This window comes from Talpa occidentalis, unplaced genomic scaffold (assembly GCF_014898055.3).
Source record: "Talpa occidentalis isolate TD23 unplaced genomic scaffold, MPIMG_talOcc4v2.1 talOcc4.8, whole genome shotgun sequence".
Classification (NCBI taxonomy): domain Eukaryota; kingdom Metazoa; phylum Chordata; class Mammalia; order Eulipotyphla; family Talpidae; genus Talpa; species Talpa occidentalis.
This window is the reverse complement of record NW_023605194.1, coordinates 19,653,849-19,677,266: the sequence shown is the minus strand read 5'-3', so window position 1 is coordinate 19,677,266 and position 23,418 is coordinate 19,653,849. Positions and strand designations below refer to the sequence as shown.

Sequence of the window (23,418 nt, the reverse complement as noted above, 5' to 3'; positions counted from 1 at the left end):
AGTATTTGTATTTACTATCAAAACCATAACTTTAGTCAGAACTCCATTAATCAGCCCCTTACATGTCAAAGTGGCCAAGCAAAAAATTCTTTTTTTTTCCCTTTTTTTTTTTTATAAGATTTATTTATTTATACAAGCACTGGGTACAGTTAGAAGTGCGGGAGGGTAAGAGAATTCACCAGAGCCAGAGTGGGAAATAGAACAGGCAGACCGACGAACTACACTGCCGAAGGGAGAGGCGGGAGGCAGGAGAGGTCTGCGCACCATGTGGGACCCTCGCAGGCAGCCGGGGATTGAACCGGCACTACAGAGGCTGCGGGCAGCTTTGCAACCCAGCGCTAAACTGCTGCGCCACCGGGGAGGCCCCCAAGCAAAAAATTCTTAAAGTTCAAGGCCACCTCGCTTGTAAGCATCTTGGAATTTCACGCCACTCACCTGGAACACTTTAATGTTCTCAAAAAACAAGAGATTGAAAACAAGGTTTCATAGCAACATTACTCACAGTAGTCAAAAGCAGGAATGCAGAAGAGCAGAAAGCAATACAAGCATCCATCGACAGATGAATAAACAAAATAAGGTTACACACAAAATGGAATTCAGTCCAAAAAAGAAGGGAAATTCTGATACTTGCTACAACATGGATGAACCTTAATGCCTTTATACTAACTGAAAGGAGACAGTCAAAATAGGTTGAATACCAAATGATTTGACTTACATAAGCTGTAAGTGGTCAAATTCATGTAGACAGAAAGAATGGTAACTGCTAGGAGATAAGGGGAGGGAAAAATGCACTCTGGGTACTGAGTTTCAGATTGGGAGGATGAAAACTATTCTAGAAGTGGATGATGGAGATGGTTGCACAACAATGTGAATGTACTTATGCCATTGTATACTTAAAAATGGCAAAAAGGTAAAATTTATATTATGTATATTTTACCACATTAAAAACAACAAGAGATCAATGCTTTTCTTTTCACTGACACTAACATGAGCCCCACAAATACTCCATCCCAACTTTCTATACTCCAACCTAACTAACTAGCTGACATTTATATCACAGTACACTATAGTGATACAGGGGCAAACATACAAAAGTACTTCCTCTTTGATGAGGGAAAGGAAATGAGCAAAATATAATCAATAAACAGAGAGCCATGGACTCCTGGGTACAAGTGCAAATTCACAATGAATTTCGGGCAGCTTTGAAGACACTACTAGAGTAGTCTTCAGAATAATAATCCAAATTCACAATCAAAGCTACCAATTTACTGAAATACCGACAACATTATAAATACCAACAGAACTTGGGGATACTGGGTTTCACTAACTACTATATGAGGTTTTAGACACCTGGCTCCAAATACTCTTAACCTATGCTGAGGGAAAAAAATAGAAAAGAAAGGTCAGTAAAATATTTGAAGTATTAAGTTGCACATTAAATGTTTGTTTTTTCATTGAAAGTCTTTTTCACTAGGCACTTTGGGAACTTAGTTTCTGGACTTTTTTTCAGGAACTACAAATTGGCTACAAGTGCTATCTCTTTTTACTCTGTACTAGAGGCGACTGTCAGTCTCATACTTAGCTATGGTCCATACTCCTTTCCGAGGGGACTCTTGCACATCAAGTATGAGAGTACCATACAGAGGTCTGAATTTTCTGCATGCAGACACTAGTGAAATAAAGGATAGGGCCTCCCCTGTGGCGCAGTGGTTGAGCGCTGGGTTGCGAAGCTGCCCATGGCCTCTGCAGCGCCGGTTCAATCCCTGGCTGCTCCCCGGCCCTGGAGGAGGGTCCCACATGGCGCACAGACCTCTCCTGCTGCCCGCTGCTCCCCTCAGCAGTGTACTTCGGTCCTTCTGCCTGCTCTGCTCCCCGCTCTGGCTCTGGTGAATTCTCTCACCCTCCTGCGCTTCTGACTGTACCCAGTGCTTGTATAAATAAATAAATAAACAAATCTTTAAAAAAAAAAAAAAAAAGAAAAGAAATAAAGGATAGTGGGCAGGTTCTGGGAAGCTGAGCCAGGATGGTTCCCTGAGTTCTAAATTCCCAGAGAAAGAGAAAACTAATCTTTCAAATAGGAAGAGTTGTGTCATCCACCTGAGAATCTTGCCACCTTACACAGCATCCCCTCCCAAAACTGCACGAGAGATATTGTCTGCAGAGCTGTTCTAAGCATTAATTTACCCTATAGCAATAAAGACTTCCCCAGATTTTTTCCTATGCTGCTGTGAATTCAAGGGGAAGGAAAACTGTGTTGCTATGTAGGAGAGTAGAATAAATAATGGATATGGGAACTTCTCCAGTACTAAAACCTGTCCCCTACATGGAGGTAAACCAGGTGCAGACAGGAACAAGCCAACCATGGGAAGACACAATTAAGTGGTAGCTCAGATAGCTCAGATGCTTGCCTCAGAGAAGCAGAGGGGAGGCTTAATTACAAAATCAAGTGAATGACATTTAAATAAGATTAAAAACAGGAAGGAGACAGGGAGCCTCCAGCAGAGCACAAATAAATGTCTCCAAAGAATCAGGTCAGAGAGAGCTATCTGTTTGAACAGCTTTTACATGCCATGAAAAGAAAGAAATAAAAAGCAAAGACAAGACTCAGTCAGACCCTATTTTGTGACCTGGCATGGAGCTAGGATAAGTTGCCACAGACCCCAAATCAAAATCTGCTCATTAGAGGAAATGGATAATTTCACAGTGACTGATAGAAGCATCTCACTTGCTTAGGAAAGAGGGAGACAAACTCAAAAGCACAGGCTGGAAATAGCACTGGTGCTACTGCCTAGCTAATGCCTTCAAAACCCCAGGGCACTATAAACTCTAGTCAGTTCTAGCATCTCTGGATAACATCACCAATTACCAGGTGAGATTGCCAGCAACCAGCAGCCTGTCAATCAACAAGGTGGCACAGGAAGAACTTAGAAGCCAATACCAATGGAATAATTTAAAAATACACTATGTGGCTTCTCAGAATACAGACATCTGTCTGGCTGCAACCCAAGCACCTCACAGACACAGAGGCTAATGAATCAAACAAGATAATGACTTTGGTTATATGCTTATGATCCTCTCTAGAATAACAAAGCACAAAAAACACCACATCCGTCTGGGGGCTGGGGAAAGAGTATGGAATACAGAGCACTAGGAATCTCTCTCCCCACCTAGACAACAACAACTGCATTGGCAAAATCTGTCTAATACAACTATACGGAGCTCTGGACTATGTTGAAGGTTTGCAACTTCCAGGGGAAGAACTGAAGGGGTAAACTGTGGTTAATTTCAGATAATTTACTGTGGCAGTTCACCCCTGGGCTAGAAGCAAGCACCGTGCATTTATTCCTCAATGACTGAGTACATATTCCACAGGTCCATAGAGCTGGTGGAAGCTACAGGGGAATGGTGCTCTGAACAGTTAATGCTGTTTCTGATCACAGTGGTGCAAAGAGGTGGGCAGCCATTGTTGCTGCACCTCCCCCAATTGCTACAAGTCCCGCCCCCTCCAAATAAGTAACTTCCAGGAAATGTAAAGGCCATGCACACTTTCCTCCCCACATGTATTCTGCCCTTCATTTTTTTTTTCCCCTTTAGGAAGCCATACATTAAATAGGACACTCAAAAACAACTTGAACATACAGGTAAAATTACTGGGTACGCCCAAAGAAAGGCTCAGAAGACACCTACAAAGAACTTTATCCCTCAGGTTGATTTTCAGCACAAAGACAGTTTATAACAAATATACAAAACTAAACAAAAAATAATGATAAACAGCAAACTCTGAGGAAAGGAGAGAATCTGATTTGCAGAATTACCTCATTAGTGATTCAAATATCCAGTATTTAACAAAAAAATCATAAGGCATACAAAGAAACAGGAACACATGGCCCATTCAGAAGAAAAAAAAAGTAAATCAAAAGAAACTGTCGATGAAAAAAGACTTAATGCCAGATATATTTTTTAAAGACTCTAAATGAGTAGCCTTAAAGATCTCAAAGAACCAAAAGAAGATGTGAAGAAAGTCAAGAGAACAATAAGCAAACAAAATGGAAACATCAAAAGATAGAAAACCTAAGAAAAAAGACATTCTGGAGCTGAGAAGTACAAAACTGATACAGAAAATTCAGAAGAGATACTCACAGAGATTTCAACAATAGAGGAAGAAATCATGACCTTCCATTGAAGATAGGACAATGGAAATTATTAAGGTTGAAAACCAGAAAGAAAAAGATTGAAGAAAAGTAAACAGAGCCTGGGCCTCCCCGGTGGCGCAGCGGTTGAGTGCTGGGTTGCAAAGCTGCCCGCAGCCTCTGCAGCGCCGGTTTGATCCCCGGCTGCTCCCCGGCCACCGGAGGAGGGTCCCACCAGGTGCGCAGACCTCTCCTGCCGCCCACTGCTCCCCTCAGCAGTGTACTTCGGTCCTTCTGCCTGCTCTGCTCCCCGCTCTGGCTCTGGTGAATTCTCTCACCCTCTCGCGCTTCTGACTGTACCCAATGCTTGTATGAATAAATAAACAAATAAATTAATTAATTAAATAAATCTTTAAAAAAAAAAAAAAGAAAAGTAAACAGAGCCTAAAAGACCTGTGGGACACGATCAAATGGACCAACATATATGTTGTGGGAGATGTAGAAGAAGAGAGACCAAAAGGAGTCAAAAGAATATGTGGAGAAATAATAGCTGAAAACTTAGTTTGATGAAAGATATGAATATAGGCATCCAGAAGTTTAAAAAAATCCCAAGAAAGAAAAACTCAAAGAATCTAACACTAAGACACATAATTCTCAAAAGTCAAATACAGAGAGAGAATCTTGAAAGCAGCAAGAGAAAAGTAAACCATTACATATGAGGGATTCTCAAAAAAATCATCACTTTTTTTTTTTTATAGAGGCATGTTTTTATTTATTTGTTTGTTTGTTTGTTTTGTTTATACATGCACTGGGTACAGTCAGAAGCGCGGGAGGGTGAGAGAATTCACCAGAGCCAGAGCAGGGAGCAGAGCAGGCAGAAGGACCGAAGTACACTGCTGAGGGGAGCAGCGGGCGGCAGGAGAGGTCTACGCGCCATGTGGGACCCTCCTCCGGTGGCAGGGAGCAGCCGGGGATCGAACCGGCGCCGCGGAGGCCGTGGGCAGCTTCGCAACCCAGCGCTCAACCACTGCGCCACCGGGGAGGCCCGGGTCTATATGTTTTTAAAGCAACAAAAGATAAAACTGTCAACCAAGAATTCTCTATCTTATAAAAGTGTCCTTCAAAATATTACCACATAAACAAGATATTTTCACATAAACAAAAGTTGAGGGAGTTCATAACCACTAGACCTGCTCAAGGGAGTCCTGCAAGGGGAAATGAAAAGACACTAGACATTAACTAAAAGCCTTATGGAAAAATAAAGATTTCAATAAAGATAAAAACATGGGAAAAATTTAGAAAAGCTAGTATCATTATAACATGTTTTACTGTATCTTTTAAAAGACTAATGTATTTAAAGAAAATAAAGATTATAATTCATGTAAAAACTTGGATATTAGGGCCTCCCTAATATCTTTATATACTCCCTAAAGTCAGTGCTATCAAGCTATTGGAAGCCACTGCAGCATGAGTTCACGCCACAGCAGACCTCTCCTGTCTCACCAGCTGCTACCCTCAATGGTGTCTTTCAGTAGATCCACCTGTTCTGCTTCCCACTCTGTCTCTGGTGAATCCTCTTACCCCCTGCACCTCTAGCCTACACCCCAGTTCTCATATGTATAAATAAAAATAAATCTTTAAAAAAAATGACTTGGATATTATTGTAACTTGGTTTGTAATTCTAAGTCTTGTTTTCTACATAATTTAGGAAAATGGTCTATTTAAAAAAATATATAAATTTACATTTGGGGTCATACAATGTATAAAGATGTAATTTTGTGAAACCAACAACAGAAAGGTGTGGGAATGGATCTATAAAGAAGTGTCTTTTGTATGTTATTGAAGTTAAGCTGCTATAAATTCAAACTAGAGTGTTATAACTTTGGGATGGTAAATGTAATTGCCATGGTAACCATAAAAAATAACTAGAATGAACACAAAGGGAAATAAGATAGGAATTTATGCATTTCACTACAGAAAAACAATGAAACACAACAGACAGGAATACAGGAAATGGACAAACAGCTAAGTTATCAGGTACTAAGAAAATAAACACAGGGCCTCCCCAGTAGCGCAGAGGGTTAAGCGCAGGGGTGTGAAGCTGTCCACAGCCTCTGCAACGTGGGTTTGATTCCCGGCCGGCCAGGGAGAAACCCACATGGAGTGGCAGACCTCTCCTGCCTCGCCTGCTGCTCCCCTCAGCAGCGTCTTTGATCCGTCTGCCTGTTCTGCAATCCGCTCTGTCTCTGGTGAATCCTCTCACCCTCCCGTGCCTCTGACCTGTACCCCAGTTCTTTTTTTTTTTTAAGATTTTATTTATTTATACAAGAACCGGGGTACAGGCCAGATGCGTGGGAGAGTGAGAGGATTCACCAGAGACAGAGTGGGGAATAGAACAGGCAGACTGACAAAATACACTGCTGAGGGGAGCAGCGGGCGAGACAGGAGAGGTCTGCCACGCTATGTGGGACCCTCGCAGCTGGCCAGGATCGAACTGGCACTGCAGAGGATGTGGACAGCTTCATAGCACTGTGCTCAACCGTCTGCACCACCAGGGGAGGGAAGGAGGGAGGGGGAGGGGGGAAGAGAGAGAGAGAGAGAGAAAGAAAGAAGGAAAGAAGGAAAGGAAAGAAAGGAAAGAAAGGAGGGCCTCCCCGGTGGCGCAGCGGTTGAGCGCTGGGTTGCGATGCTGCCCGCGGCCTCTGCGGCGCCGGTTCGATCCCCGGCTGCTCCCCGGCCACCGGAGGAGGGTCCCACATGGCGTGCAGACCTCTCCTGCCGCCCGCTGCTCCCCTCAGCAGTGTACTTCGGTCCTTCTGCCTGCTCTGCTCCCCGCTCTGGCTCTGGTGAATTCTCTCACCCTCCCGCGCTTCTGACTGTACCCAGTGCATGTATAAACAAAACAAACAAACCAGCAAACAAATAAATAAAGCATGCCTCTATAAAAAAAAAAAAAAAAAAAAAAAAAAAAGAAAGGAAAGAAAGGAAGAAAGAAAGAAAGAAAAAAAAAGAAAGAAAGAATTAAAAAAAAGAAAACACAAAAGAAGGATATATGCTCTCTTCAATAAATATTTTTAACATCGATTAAACAAACCAAGCAAAAGACATAGATTGTCAAAACAGATTTAAAATACATGATTCAACTACATTCTGTCTACAAGATACTCACTTGAGAACCAAAGACACAAATAGGTTAAAAGTAAAAGAATAGAGGGGGCCTCCCTGGAGGTGCAAGGGGTTAAGACGCAGCATTATGAAGCTATCTGCAGCCACTGCAGCACAAGTTTGATCCCAGCCAGGGAGGTGACTCACATGCCACAGCAGATCTCTCCTGACTCGCCCACTTCTCCCCTCAGCAGTGTATTTCAGTCAATCTGCCTGTTCTGTTCCCCACTCCGTCTCTGCTGAATCCTCTCTCCCCACACACACACCTCTGGCCTACACCCCAGTTCTTGTATGCATAAATAAATAAATCTTTTTCAAAAAAGTAAAAGAATAGAAAAGGATATTCCATGCAAATAGTAACTAAAGACAACAGAACGGGCTATATAATATAAAACAAAATAGACTTAAAATTTTAAAAAGTTCAGTGGGCCTCCCTGGTGGTACAAGGGGTTAAGCATCACACTCTGAAGCAATCTGCAGCCTCTGCAGTGCAAGTTCAAGCCCTGGCCAGCCAGGGAGCAAGCCACATGGCGCAGTAGACCTCTCCTGACTCACCCGCTGCTCTCCTCAGCAGTGTCTTTTGGTCAGTTTGCCTGTTCTGTTCCCCACTCTGTCTCTGGTGAATCCTCTCACCCCTTACATCTCTGGCCTGTCCCCCAGCTGTTGTATGAATAAATAAATCTTTTAAAAAAAATTTTTTAAGTTCAAGAGATAAAGAAGAATATTATACTATCAATTAAAGGCTCAACCTGAAGCTTGTATGTTATAATGCAATGTTACCTCAGTAAAAAATAAATAAGTAAAAGGTTCAATGCAGCAAGAAGATATAACAATTATAAATATACACCTAATGACAGACCATCAAAACATATAAAGCAAAAACAGACAGTTCTATTTTAACAGTTGGAGATGTCAATACTCCACTCACAATTATGGATAGAATATCAAACAGAAAATCAGTAAGGAAACAGAGGACTTAAACAACAGAATAAACCAATTAAATCTAATAGACATAAATAGTATGCTCCACCAAACAACAGCATACACATTCTTCTCAAGTGCACATGGAACATTTTCCAGGACAGAACACATGTTATGCCACAAATTAAGTCTCAATAGATTTTTAAAGACAGAAATCATACAAAGTATCTTCTCTAATCACAACAGGAAATCATAAGGGGAATCAGAAAATAGGTACAGATGAAAACAAAAAACACAATATACCAAAACTTATGGGATGCAGTGAAAGCAATGCTAAGGGGGAAATTTATAGCTATAAATACTTAAGAGTGAAAAGCAAGAGATCTCAAATCAATAAGCTAATTTTACAACTTGAATTAGAAAAAGAACAAACAAATGTACAGGAAGCAGAAGGAAATAACAAGGACTAGAGCAGAGAGAAATGAAACAGAATAGAAAGAAAAAAAATTTTCAGTGAAACCAAAAGTTGGTTCTTTGAAATAACAAAATGGACAAACCTTTAATAAATGCTCTAAGAAAAAAAAAAAAACACTAAATGGGCCTCCTCGGTGGTGCAGCATTTGAGCGCTGGGCTGCGAAGCTGCTCGCAGCCTCTGCAGCACCAGTTCGATCCCCGGCCGCCAGCAAGGGTCCCACATGGCGCGACAGACCTCTCCTGCCGCTCCCGCTGCTCCCCTCGGCAGTGTATTTCATCAGCCTGCCTGTTCTGTTCCCCGCTCTGGCTCTGGTGAATTCTCTCACCCTCTTGCGCTTCTGACTGTACCCAGTGCTTGTATAAATAAATAAATAAGTCTTTGGAAAAAAAGAAAAGAAAACACACTGAAATTACTAAAATCAGAAATGAAAAATGGGGACATCAATACCAATTCTACAGAAATAAAAAGGATCATAAGCAGGTACTATGAATAATTATGTGCCAAAAAGTTGGATAAACTAGATGGGATGGGGAAATTACTAGAAACTTAAAATCTACCAAGACTAAATCATAAAGAAAAAGAAAACCTGAAAAGACATAAAACTAGTAAGTAGATTGAATCATTAATCAATAATCTTCCAACAAAGAAAAGCCCTGGACCTGATAGCTTCATTGAAAGATTCTGCCTAAGATTTGAAACGCTTCTCAAACTTTTCTGAAAAATTAAAGAGGGAACACTTCATAACTCATTCTATGAGGCTTCCATAACCCTAATACAAAAGTCAGACAGACATACAAAAAAAAAACTAAAGACCAATATTGTTTATAAACATTGATATAAAAGGGCCTCCCCGGTGGCACAGTGGTTGAGCGCTGGGTTGCGAAGCTGCCCGCAGCCTCTGCGGCGCCAGTTCGATCCCCGGCTGCTCCCCGGCCACCGGAGGAGGGTCCCACATGGCGCGCAGACCTCTCCTGCCGCCCGCTGCTCCCCTCAGCAGTGTACTTTGGTCCTTCTGCCTGCTCTGCTCCCCGCTCTGGCCCTGGTGAATTCTCTCACCCTCCCACGCTTCTGACTGTACCCAGTGCATGTATAAACAAACAAACAAACAAATAAATAAATACATGCCTCTTTAAAAAAAAAAAAAGAAAATATAGGACAAATGTTTCATGACACTGATTTTAGCAATAGTGTCTTGGATATGACATTAAAGGACAGGTAACAAAAGAAAAAAATATACAATCTGGACTTCATGAAAAATTTAAAATTTTGTACATCAAGAGACACTAATCCAGAGAGTAAAAAGGCAACCCACAGAATGGGAGAAAATACTGGAAAATCAAATATCTGATAAGAGATAAATATCAAGAATATAAACTCTTAAATTTCAACAACAAAAAAGCAATGTAATCCATAAATGGGCAAAGCATTTGAATGAACATTTCTCCAAAGAAATAGACAAATGGCCAATAATCACATGAAAATATGCTCAACATCACTAATCAAAAGGGAAAAGCAAATCCAAATGACAATGAGATATCACCTTACACCCATCATTAAAAAAAAAAGAAGGCCTCCCTAGTGGCCCAAGGGGTTAAGTCTCAGAACTATGAAGCTATCGGCAGCCACTGCAGCACAAGTTTGATCCCCAGCCCGCCAAAGAGCTAACCCACATGGCAAAGCAGACCTCTCCTGTCTCACCTGTTGCTCCCCTCAGCAGTGTACTTCAGTAAAACCGCCTGTTCCGCTCCCTACTCCATCTCTGGTGAATCCTCTCACCCCCCAACCCTGCACCGCTGGCCTACACCCCAGCTCTTGTATGTATTAATAAATAAAAAAATCTTTTAAAAAATTAAATTTAAAAAAAGATCAAGTGTTGTAGAGGATGTATGCGAAGAAATTGGAACCATTATGCACAATGACTGTAAAATGGTAGTCATTGTGGAAAACAGTAAGGAGGTTCTTCAAAAAATTGAAACTGGAATTACCACCTGACCTACCATTGCCACAACTGGGTATATACCGCCCAAAATTAAAACATTTGTATACCCATGTCCATGGCAGCATTATTCACAACAGTTAAAATGTGGAAGCAACTCTAGTGTCCATTGATGGACAAATAGATAAGCAAAACATGGTATTTACGGGCCTCCCCTGGTGGCGCAGGCGGTTGAGCGCCACGCTGTGAAGCCATCCGCAGCCTCTGCAGCACCAGTTCGATACCGGCCAGCCGGCAAGGGTCCCACATGGCACAGCAGACCTCTCCTGTCTCACCCGCTGCTCCCCTCAGCAGTGTATTTCGTCAGTTTGCCTGTTCTGCTCCCTGCTCTGTCTCTGGTGAATCCTCTCACCCTCCCGCGAGTCTGGCCTGTACCCCAGTTCTTGTATAAATAAATAAATAAATCTTAAAAAAATATATCAGCTTAAAAAAAATGTGGTATTTACATATATGCAATATTATTTAATCTTAATAAGGAAATTCAGAAATATGCTACAAAATGAATGAAACTTGGGGCCTCCCTGGTGGCATAGGCATTAAATCTCAGAGCTATAACACTATCACCAATGTGGCCTGAGTTCGATCCCTGGCCAGGGAGCTAACCTACATGGCACAGCAGACCTCTCCTGTCTCACCTGCTGCTCCCCTCAGCAGTGTATTTCAATCAATCTGCCTGTTCTGATCCACATTCTGTCTCTGGTGAATCCTCTCACCCCTCCCCCACCCACAACTCTGGCATACACCCCAATTCTTGTATGCATAAATAAAAAAAAAATATTTTTTTTAAGAAAAAGTATACTGTAAAAAAAACAAAATGAAACTAAAAGGCATTATGTTAAGTATAATAAGTCAGTGACAAAAAGAAAAATAATACATGATTCCACTTAAATGAGTTACTTAGAGCAGTCAAAATTTTAAAGACAGAAAGTATAATGGTAGTTGCCAGGGGCTAGAGGAGAAGGGTAGTGGGAAGTGATTGTTTGATAAGTATATAGAGTTTTAGTTTTTTTTTTTTTTTTTTAATAGAGGCATGTTTTTTATTTATTTATTTATTTATTTGTTTGTTTATTTTGTTTATACATGCACTGGGTACAGTCAGAAGCGCGGGAGGGTGAGAGAATTCACCAGAGCCAGAGCGGGGAGCAGAGCAGGCAGAAGGACCGAAGTACACTGCTGAGGGGAGCAGCGGGCGGCAGAAGAGGTCTGCGCACCATGTGGGACCCTCCTCTGGTGGCCGGGGAGCAGCCGGGGATCGAACCGGCGCCGCAGAGGCTGCGGGCAGCTTCGCAACCCAGCGCTCAACTGCTGCGCCACCGGGGAGGCCCTATAGAGTTTTAGTTTTACAAGATGATTTACAGGGACAGATGGTAGAGATAGCTGCATAACAATGAGAATATATGTAATACCACTGAATTATATAATTAAAAAATGGTTACCGTGGTAAATTTTACACTATGTATATTTCACCACAATAAAAAGTCAGTATGTCATCAGACTGCACTGTTTAAAGGCTCTACATTCCTTTACATGAACCAGAAAAAAGAAAAAATGATTTCTTTAAATGGAAATAAGGCTCTGCCTTAGTATTTTACTTGCTATTGAAATATGTCTACTAAAAGGGAAAATTAGATTCTCAACTATATCAGATTCCCCAGATTCTTGGGGACACTGCAATCCTCACAGTTACCACCCACCACTTCTTCATCATGAAAATGAGTTTTTATGAGAAAGTTCCCATATGGAACTTAGACTGTGGGAAATGCAGGTTCCCCTACATTTCCTACATATACCACCTGCTAATTTTTTTCCAGATTGCCCAACTGAGAGCCAAAATCACCCGCTAAGAAATCTAATAGTCAATGAGACCATGTTTCAGACCATTCAATGTTGAATCAAGAATTTTGCTTTCTGCCAAAATAAGAAAGACCTACAACAGACCTGTCCTGCTCACTCAAGATTTAGGGCAAGATGATTCCATATGATACCAAACAATATGTTTCTTTAGAACTAACACTGGCAGAGCAACAAAAGTATAGTTATTTCTTCCTTTGTCTCATATAGTTGCCAAAATGCAGATGGGCCTGAGAGTTGATAATTCACTGGACAGAAGTGACTTCATGTACAAAAAAGAGAAAGAGGAGGGATTTCTCATTCTGTAAGGGGTGTTTAGATGGGAGTCTTTTTCTCCCTCTTCTCTCTCTTCTCCCTCTTCTCCCTCTAACAAGTTAAGCCTATTAGAGATTCTGATCTTTTGCTTCTGCCAAGTTTGTGAGGGGATGAGAGAAATATTCTATTTTTTTTTTAAAGATTTATTTATTTATTTATACGAGCACTGGGTACAGTCAGAAGCGTGGGAGGGTGAGAGAATTCACCAGAGCCAGAGCAGGGACCAGAACAGACAGACTGACGAAATACTCTGCTGAGGGGAGCAGCGGGTGGCAGGAGAGGTCTGTGAGCCCTGTGGGACCCTCACCCAGTGGCCGGGAATCGAACTGGCACTGCAGAGGCTGCGGGCAGCTTCGCAACCCAGCAGTCAACTGCTGCGCCACCAGGGAGGCCAGAGAAATATTCTAAATAGTGTAAATTTTGGACTTAGCCAAATGTGGTGATTTGAAAGAAGCATTTCCTGACATTTTTTTTCAGTCCTGGGTTTTTCTACACTCCTTTACAGAATCATTCATAACAAAATCATGAAAACAGAGAAATATCTTCTAATGCCTTAATACTAGAACATTCTAACTTTGAGAAGAACTGATAATCCAGAGAAGAAAGAAACCTCTATCTTTCTTACATAGAAGCTAAAAGTCTTAATTAGGCACATCAATCCTAAAATACAATCATTTAAATTAGAGAAAATTTGGGAGAAAGAGGAATTTAAAAAGTAATTTTAAATACAAAAGAGCACAGCAGCTGCCAAAATTCTTCTTTCCATCTACTTTAGCTATTTACTGCTATGTTCTTTCCCACCTGGATACCATCTTCAAAACTAAAAGCAATATGGGCCTCCCCGGTGGCGCAGTGGTTGAGCGCTGGGTTGCGAAGCCGCCTACAGCCTCTGCAGCGCTGCTTCGATCCCCGGCTGCTCCCCAGCCACCAGAGGAGAGTCCCACATGGCATGCAAACCTCTCCTGCCACGCCTGCTGCTCCCCTCCGCAGTGTACTTCAGTCCTTCTGCCTGCTCTGCTCCCCGCTCTGGCTCTGGTGAATTCTCTCACACTCCCGCGCTTCTGAATGTACCCAGTGCTTATATAAATAAATAAATCTTTTAAAAAAAAAAAAAAAGCAATATTAGTACAGTTACATAAAATGTTACCACCATAGGAGGCTAAGGGAAGCGTACTTTCTATACTGTTTTTGCAACTTTCTGGCAGTCTATAATTTATCAAAATACAAAGTTTTAAAAGGAAACTAAACTAAAAGGAGCAATTAAAAGTTCAAATGATCATTTCCCCAAACCAGAAGAGGCTGCAAAACTGTCAACATTATATCTATACAAGAACTGCAAAGGGGGGCCTCCCCAGTGGCGCAGCGGTTGAGCACTGGGTTGCGAAGCTGCCCGCGGCCTCTGCGGTGCCGGTTCGATCCCCGGCTGCTCCCTGGCCACCGGAGGAGGATCCCACATGGTGCGCAGACCTCTCCTGCCACCCGCTGCTCCCCTCAGCAGTGTACTTCGGTCCTTCTGCCTGCTCTGCTCCCCACTCTGGCTCTGGTGAATTCTCTCACCCTCCCGCGCTTCTGGCTGTACCCAGTGTATGTATAAACAAAACAAACAAACAAATATAATAAATAAATAAATAAATAAACATGCCTCTATAAAAAAAAAAAAGAACTGCAAAGGGCCTCCCCGGTGGCTCAGAGGTTGAGCGCTGGGTTGCGAGGCTGCCCGCAGCCTCTGCAGCGCTGGTTCGATCCCCGGCTGCTCCCCGGCCACTGGAGGAGGGTCCCACATGGCGCAACAGACCTCTCCTGCTGCCTGCTGCTCCCCTCAGCAGTGTACTTCGGTCCTTCTGCCTGCTCTGCTCCCTGCTCTGGCTCTGGTGAGGTCTCTCACCCTCCCGCGCTTCTGACTGTATCCAGTGCTTGTATAAATAAATAAATAAATCTTTAAAAAAAAAAAAGAACTGCAAAAAAAAAAAAAATATGGTACAGGTCAATCTTTCTCTTGGAATATTTTAGTCTTGTATGACAATACCTACAGTATAACAAGTTTCCAATGATAGTTTCTCAATCCCCAGCCTCAAGGTGTACCTAATCAAGAAGTCATGGGTTTCTGCCAGCAAGGAGAGAGCCAGAGGGATTCAGAAAACTGTGACACTTTCTGGATTTTCCATTTTTCCCAGTAGGTATATGAAAGGTCAGGCCACATACAATTTCTCTCTTTTTCACAAAACTGTGAATGCTTTGGATGCTACTTAGCACAGTGAAGCTGAACAGATTGTTTTGGGGGCTTTTGGGGCCTTTCTTCCTGCAGGGAGGCAAATGTTGCCTAGTGATCTGCGTCTGAGCATAGAAGTCAGGAACTCTCAGTTCTAATCATGACTTTGTTTAGTATCTGGTTCCATGATCCTTAGCAAGTCACTTACCCTTCTATACTTCCATTCCCTTCCCCAACAAATGGTGATTAAAATAATGACTTATTACCCAGGGATATGGCAAAGTAAAAGGGTAAAAAGGACTGTGACCCACAGATAAGAGTTAAATACAAAATGCCAGTATAAATCTGCCTTTAAATTGGCCCATATTTTCAGACTGTGGCAAACTGCACTGTTCACATGCAGGCTGCCTCCCCAATTCCCCATCTGCCTGCAGTGGAAGTAAAATAAGCTGAACCCATGATGTTCTGTTCAAGGATTTCCCACTTTAACAACTACAGTCTTCTCTCTAAAGATTCTGCTTATTCTTTGGTTACTGGCTCAGAAACCACCAAAGTTTCTATTTTTATATGGTTAAAAGGAATCCATGTATCTGTAAGCAAGGAAGGAAAAGAGACAGGAAAGAGAAATTACCCACCACTCCCTTTCACTTCAACAACTCAAATAAAAAGGTGATACAGTCAGCTCAACAGAAACATGACAAAAAACATTCTATTATTATTGCTATTGTACTGAGGCCCAAATACAACAGTATACTTGCTTTAGAGAATGTTGACTCATTATTAATGGAAATTCAACATATCCCTTCAACCATTTTCACTCAAATGTTTTCTGAGTCCCGATAAAAGACCAAGCAGTGTGCTAGGGATAAAATAATGATTAAAACACAGGCCTTGGTCCCCAGGAGTTTTTTAAAGAGGAAAGACAAGCACTTAACAAATCATTTTACAGATGTACGCCAACATAGCAAAACAATGTGATTAGCTAAAACAGAAGCCCAAAGGGCTTGTAGGAAAACACATAATAAAACAACAGTGACCAATATGATCTTTAGACACAAGAAGTTTAGAGACAAGATTATTGAGCTAAAGTTCCCAGAAGGGATGCAGTATGGTCAATAAATAAACAAAAAATATTTAACTGAGTACTAAGATGTTCTCTGAAAACAGAATTGGGAAGTCATGGACTCTAAATTCAGGGATTCTTTTTTTTTTTTTAATTTATTTATTTATTTATACAAGAACCGAGGTACAGGCCAGACTCGTGGGAAGGTGAGAGGATTCACCAGAGACAGAGGGGGAAACAGAACAGGCAGACTGAAGAAATATACTGCTGAGGGGAGCAGCCGGCGAGACAGGAGAGGTCTGCCACGCCATGTGGGACTCTCGCTGGCCGGCTGGGATCAAACCGGGGCTGCAGAGGGTTCAGATAGTCTCACAGCACAGCGCTCAACTGCCTGCGCCACCAGGGGAGGCCCAATTTAGGGATTCTTAACATGGGATCATGAATGGGCTTCAGAAGTTCCATGAACTCTCTAAAATTATATGCAAATGTATTTTTCTGGACACAAACACCACATATTTCATTATATTCTCAAAGATAAAGAACTCTTTCACTAGGATCTTATTCTAAAGCCCAGTTTTCTATCTCTATCACAGGAAAAATTTAAGACCTAATCTTTTACTGAAAATAAGAGATCTGAGTAGCGTATAGGTCAGAGAAGAGCTTCTGAACGTCCCCTAACTTGGTAAAAAACAATAATTGCTAAAAAGAGGGCGATGAGGAGGCAGGACTTGTTTCTTTCATATTCTACTGAAGTTAGCCTAAATATATTTCCCTTATACTCAGATACCATGGTGACAGGCATCATATAAATAGATAGTGGCAGCAGGGAGTAGGTCAGGGCTTGTATCTACAAAACCAATAGTAGAAATTCATATCAGGCAGGATTAAGCCCCCAACCAAAGAGTTGACTGTTCCGAATCCATAAAACTAGGCCTGGGAATTACATATGGAAATTTGGAAGGAACCCTCTGGCTACCTTCCCCATAACAAAGACTACTATAGTCAAATAGCATAGAAATAAAATTCACCAATGAAGTGCAGTGATACTAAAAACTCACATTCCAAAAGACAAAAGGCATCTGGACCCTAATCAATTGCTTCCTAGACATCAAGGGCTTCTGTGTGTCCAATTTAATGGCACGCAACTTACCAAACTTATTTCTAAATAAGAGTCAGTTAAAAGATGCAACACATGTGCAGAAGCATCTACACAGACAGGCATATTTGCCATGATGAGTTTCACACACCTCCCTCAAATCTGTAAGTCTAGAAGGCAATGAAAGAGTGAAAATGCGGGCTTACCAACATATGAGAGGTAGTACCAGCCAAGGAGTGGGTGGCTCTACCATCACCACATTTATATTCACTGATTGCAATATTATACATTATGGGCTCTGATGCATCAGATGTAGTAAAGTATTTTGCAGCTTTCCGTAACACCTGCTGCTTTGCATCTCACTGTACACTCTATGTACAAACACATGGAGCCAGAGTTTCAGAAGGGCCCATCCAATCTATATAGGAAAAGGAGCTAACCTCACTTGGTGGAATACTGTAATACAAATGCCTGTGGCTAGCAGCAAGCAGTTGTCCAGACCTCACTAAAGATACTCAGACACACCTTTTCTCAACCTGTCAAAGGTCTCAGGTCACCCCTGAGATAGCACATAATTACAAACAGATATGATGGGAAGTATTCAAACATAAAATCAATGATCAGCTGATCAACATAAGCTAAAGAACGATTTCCTAGCCAAAATGGGGAAATGCTAAGAGCCGGAAAAGAAATATACAAAAGACATTTTTAAATCTCTTTACAAGATAATTGCCTCTCTAAACAAAAACTGATGGAACAAGGTATTTTGAGGTGTTCAACATACGAAAGTAAGATACATGACAATAACAGCATAGGGCCTTCCTGGTGGCACAAGGGGTTAAGACACAACCTATGAAGATGTTCACAGCCACTATAGCACAAGTTCGATCTCCAGCCAGCCAGGGAGAAACCCACATGGCACAGCAGACCTCTCCTGACTTGCACACTGCTCCCCTCAGCAGTGTACTTCAGTCAATCTGCCTGTTCTGTTCCCCACTTTGTCTCTGGTGAATCCTCTCACCCCCCACACCTCTAGCCTGTACCCCAATTCTTGTATGCATAAATAAATAAATCTTAAAAAAAATAACAGCACAAAGGACAGGAAAGATAGTGTATATGATAAAGGGGTCAATTTATTAAAGGTCAGGACATACAAGGTAGAGGTAGGAGAGTAATGGGAAACCCTTGCCCCAGAGACAGACTAGAGCCAACTTAAAAGGCAATGTAGAAGAGAGACAGGATGGACAGAGATGGACAGGATGGACAGAGACAGGATGGAGAGATGGTAAAGAAATAAAATATAAAACCAGAAGAGAATAAAAAAAAAGGCAGTAATAACTATTACCACCAACTCTTTAGTACTACAATGTGTAACTTCATCCCAATTATAGATATAAACCATTCATACTTTAACAGAGGATCTCCATAAAAAGAGGAAGTTCCAGGGCCTCCCCTGGTGGCGCAGCAGTTGAGCACTGGGCTGAGAAGATGCCTGCAGCCTCTGCAGCACCAGTTCAATCCCCGGCCACCAGCGAGGGTCCCACATGGCGTGCAGAGCTCTCCGGCTGTGCCTGCTACTCCCCTCAGGAGGGTATTTCGTCAGTCTGCCTGTTCTATTCCCCGCTCTGGCTCTGGTGAATTCTCTCACCCTCCCGCACTTCTGACTGTACCCAGTGATTGTATAAATAAATCTTGAAAAAAAAAAAAGGAGGCGGTTCCAGGGGGCCTCCCTGGTGGTACAAGGGGTTAAGGCTCAGCACTGAAAGTTATCTGCAGCCACTGCAGCATGATTTCATTCCCAGCCAGGAAGCTGATTCACATGCCACAGCAGACCTCTCCTGTCTCACCCGCTGCTCCCCTCAGCAGTGTATTTCCCTCAATCTGCCTGTTCTGCTCCCCACTCTGTTTTTGGTGAATAACCCACTCCCACACCTCTGGCCTACACCCCAGCCCTTGTATGCATAAATAGATAAAATAAATCTTTTTTAAAAATTTGAAAAAAGAGGAGGTCCCATGTTCCCTGCCCCACCTGAGGGACAGAGCTAAGCAGCCAGATGAAGCTATATAACATGGAAGGCAGATGGACTCAGAATGTTAGGAGGAAAGGATGTTCTGCACTAATCCCATAAAGGCTTTCTGGACTCCACCCCCACTCCAGACCAAAGCCATCAGGACATTGGGAAAGACAAATCCCGTCACCACCAAAGGGAAGGTGGCTGGGACCTGAGGGTGGAGTTAAGCAGCCAGGGTTGGTATAAAAACCAGACACGTGGGCCTTGGGCTCTCTCACTCTGTTGCTCACCTCCTGGCTTCACGGCTCCTGGCTTGCGGCCAGCTCTCAGAGTGCCATTTTGGGATTACTGATCAGCGGATTGGGTAGGATGCATTTAAAACTTTGTCTCCCACTTTTCTCGCTGAGCTGTACATTTCCTCATTTCCCCTTCCCTTGTAAATAAACCTTTTATTAATCTTTCGCGTGTGCCTGCAGTAGAGCATTGATAAGTCCTTTTAAGCGCGCAGGTGAGGACCCACAGTCAGGCACCCCATTTTATATCGGGGCTGCCCTATAACAAGAAGAGCACTTAGAGATACCAGAGACACAGGGAGTGGCATAGGAAGAAAGACATACGGAGAAGGACCCTTTTGCTTCTTGGCTTTGGACTCACAGCAGGGACTTGGGGGGCGTGGAGGAGACATGTCAAGAGAAGATAGGCAGAGACACTTGGAAGACACACGTGGGGAGGCTGACAATGCCAACCGTTTTCTTGATTTGTACTTTAGTTCTGCTACTTTGGTGTTTCGCCATTGGTTCTAGACTTGCCTGGCCCTTTTGGCCCCCTTCCATGTTTCCCTGCCAGAAAGTGCCTTAGATTTGTGGCAAGCTTTTGGGCCTCAGTGGCCCCATTTCAGGCCAACCCTGTTTGGTTGCCATTTACCCCAGGGGGATGGGTAACTTTAGGTGTTTTACAGGGAACCTACCCTTTTCAGGAAATTACCCTTTTCTCTCCTCTCTATGCACATCAATTCTATCAAAGCGCTTTTACACTAAGTGTGTCTTTGTATACACAGATGGCTGGACCCCTTTACAGCATATAAGTTTGGGGGTCCCAGGATACCCCTCTGCCCACTAATAGTTCTTATAAATACAACTATATCAATATCCACAGACTTGCATCACTTTGTCTTTTCTCTTTAATCTCAGGCTTTTACAGCCTACTGATAATATAAATATCCATATACAAAGAAAAGTAGTCTTGTATATTAAGAAGTAATTATTCCTACCTAAGAAATTCTACTAACTTTAGTCATTTCAATCTCTTTTGATCACTCTTTAGTTCTTCTGACATTCCCTCAATCTTAAACTCAAACAATCTTCTCTCCTGAAATGCCAAAATGCCATTACTGCCATTTAGTGTTATTCTCCTACTTGCCAAAGGCAGTAACTGCAAAGAACTTGCTAATCCATTAATTAAAGATCTCTACTTCCCATTATGGAAGACTAAATTTAGAAAGTCAAATTGGGTTGGGAGGAAACCATGTGTCACAACAAGTGAGATGAATTCCATGGAAGGGGGCTGGGTTACTGGCCTGTTTCTCATAAAACCTCTGACACTAACACACCCTCTCCCTTCAGAGAATACAGAGATACTCTCCTATGGGTGGGGCAACTATTCATCACTATAATCTTCTGGAGAAGACTTTATTGTATACCATCAGGTCACAAAAGCCCCAGGACCTATCAGCAAGTGAATGCCTTAGGGAACATGTCTCCTCTGCTTTCCTGAAACCTCCAATTAGTTGCACAAAAGAAAGGGGTGGCAAGCCAGCATTAATTGTACCCTTAGAGAAGAGCCACTTCCCGCCTGCAGGGGTGGCAGTGATTTTACTGGGCTACCAAATGGATACAAAGACAAAAGTAAACACTGTAATTTGCTGTTTTTGTCTCTGGCACAGAGGGAGTGGTACAATTGACACTGTCTGTAAACAGTAATAATGCCAGATGTAACACAAAGAACAGGATTCCCCCATCTCTCCACCCCCTTCCCACCCCCTCTCCCTAAGACATTCCTCTTGAGATTACTCATCTTAAGGAAATACACAGAAGCCTCCCTATAGTCCATATGCTGCTACCAAATGGAACCGAGGGAGATCCAAGTTTGTACTGACTCCTCCTACCTCACTCTTACTCAAAGAAAGAATCACTGGAACTTAAAAATATTCAATTGTTTTTATCAGCTGGAGGAAAAAAACAAGGCAAAGGAACAAGAAAGTGGGGAATAGATATGAGATATGCCCAGGTCTGGATGAGAAAACTGAATGACAAAAAGTGTGAATGAAAATAAAAGCATCTTAAAGTTTTTTGGTTTGTTTTTAATTCATCCTGTGTCTAGATCTAGGGTCTCATAAAATGTATAGGAAAAGAAAATAAATTCAAAAGAGAAAGTTACCTGACCAGAGTTCCCGCCAGGTGTAATGCAGGCGTATTCTACACTTCTTCTGATAGCAAAGCAGCTTATGTACAACCTGAATGCAGCGTCTGTAACAGAAAAAAAGTAGGGTAAGCCTAAGAAAATGGTGCAACTCACCACAGAAACCCTTTCCTTGGAGAAATTTTGCTAAGGTCACTAAAGAGGCTAGATAGGAATCTGTCCACATACAAAATGACAGGAACTTCAATTTGTACCTTTCTGGTGGATAAATAACTTATCCCTTTCTTGCCTCCCCCTCCAATGTTTGTGCTACCCACTCTTCATATCACTAGAAAAAGGGAGCTATAACGACATACAATCAATTAGGTAGTACCACTGATACCATACCCTTGAATATCTTTCCTTAGAGAAAAGATACAAAATAAAGGAACAAAATAAAGACTACTCCACTCAAAGTTGCAAATGTAGGATGCAAAAACACAAAATTAAAAACCTTGAGTCTTTAGACTTATTTAAATTTGTTTTTAACTTACATCAAAATTTTAATAAAATTTAATTTGTAATTAAATTAACTTCAATTTTATTTGCAAGAAAAGTTAACTTAGAAATTGCATTTTTCAGGGCCTCCCTGGTGGCACAAGGGGTTAAGCACTGCACTATGAAGCAATCCACAGCCTCTGCAGCACGACTTCGATCCCTGGCCAGCCAGAGAGAAACCCACATGCCAAAGCAGACCTCTCCTGTTTCACCCACTGATGCCCTTAGCAGTGTATTTCAGTCCGTCTGCCTGTTCTGCTCCCCGTTTAGTCTCTGGTGAATCCTCTCACCACCTCCAGCATCTCTGGCCTGTACCCCAGCTCTTGTATGCATAAATAAATCAATCTTATATATAAAAAAAATTCCATTGTTCAGTTACACTAATCATGCTCGATGGCCACATTTAAACACTGGCTACCAAATTGGACAGCTCCAATATACGGAACTATTTTATCAGAAGAAAAAATTCTGTTGGACAGTGCTGCTCTAGATCACTGAAATATTCAGCATTATTCACATCCCAACAACATATGTTATTGAGAGTACTTCCAAATAAGGAGTTAGCAAGTTGAGGTTGAGAAGAAAAATATTTCTAAACATTATGAACCTCAGGAAAAATTGTGTTTTCGTCTCCAAATGGGGGAGGGTTTGGAAAGCTAAAAAGCCACAAATGAAAGTACAAAACAAAATACTGATGAAATTTACTTTCTAAAAATGAAAACCTCTTGTTTAAAAGAAAAGTTTAGTGATTAAAATTAAAAGCCAAATAATTTGGGAAAATACACTGACACCATATGACACCAAAGAGTTACTATGCTTAATGTATAAAAGTTTACACACACTGATAAGAAAAAACAGCAACACCCCTAATAAAAAAGAAGAGCAAAGGAAACAGTCAACAAATTTCCATATCTCCCCAAAAAGTGAATATGGAACGCTAACATTTTCTTCAATGCTCAACTTCACTTAAAAAAGGCACATAAGAGCCTCCCCTGGTGGCACAGCGGTTGAGTGCTGGGCTGCGAAGCTGCCCCCAGCCTCTACAGCACCAGTTCAATCCCCGGCCACTGGGCGAGGGTCCAACATGGCACGCAGACCTCTCCTGCCACCGGCTGCCCTCAGCAGTGTACTTCGTCAGTCTGCCTGTTCCGCTCCCTGCTCTGGCTCTGGTGAATTTCTCTCACCCTCCCGCGCTTCTGACTGTACCCAGTGCTTGTATAAATAAATAA

The 23,418-nt window shown here is 42.1% G+C and overlaps 1 protein-coding gene across 3 annotated transcripts in view; it reads right to left on the bottom strand.

The window, feature by feature from the left end:
• Window positions 1–23,418, bottom strand: part of ARMH3 (armadillo like helical domain containing 3) — a 196,237-nt gene that overhangs the window by 108,694 nt on the left and 64,125 nt on the right. For all 3 annotated transcript variants that reach the window (XM_037497405.2, XM_037497406.2, XM_054690559.1), the window contains one exon: window positions 21,671–21,759. In XM_037497405.2, the coding sequence (XP_037353302.1) occupies window positions 21,671–21,759 (89 nt within the window). The remainder of the gene's footprint in view (window positions 1–21,670; window positions 21,760–23,418) is intronic.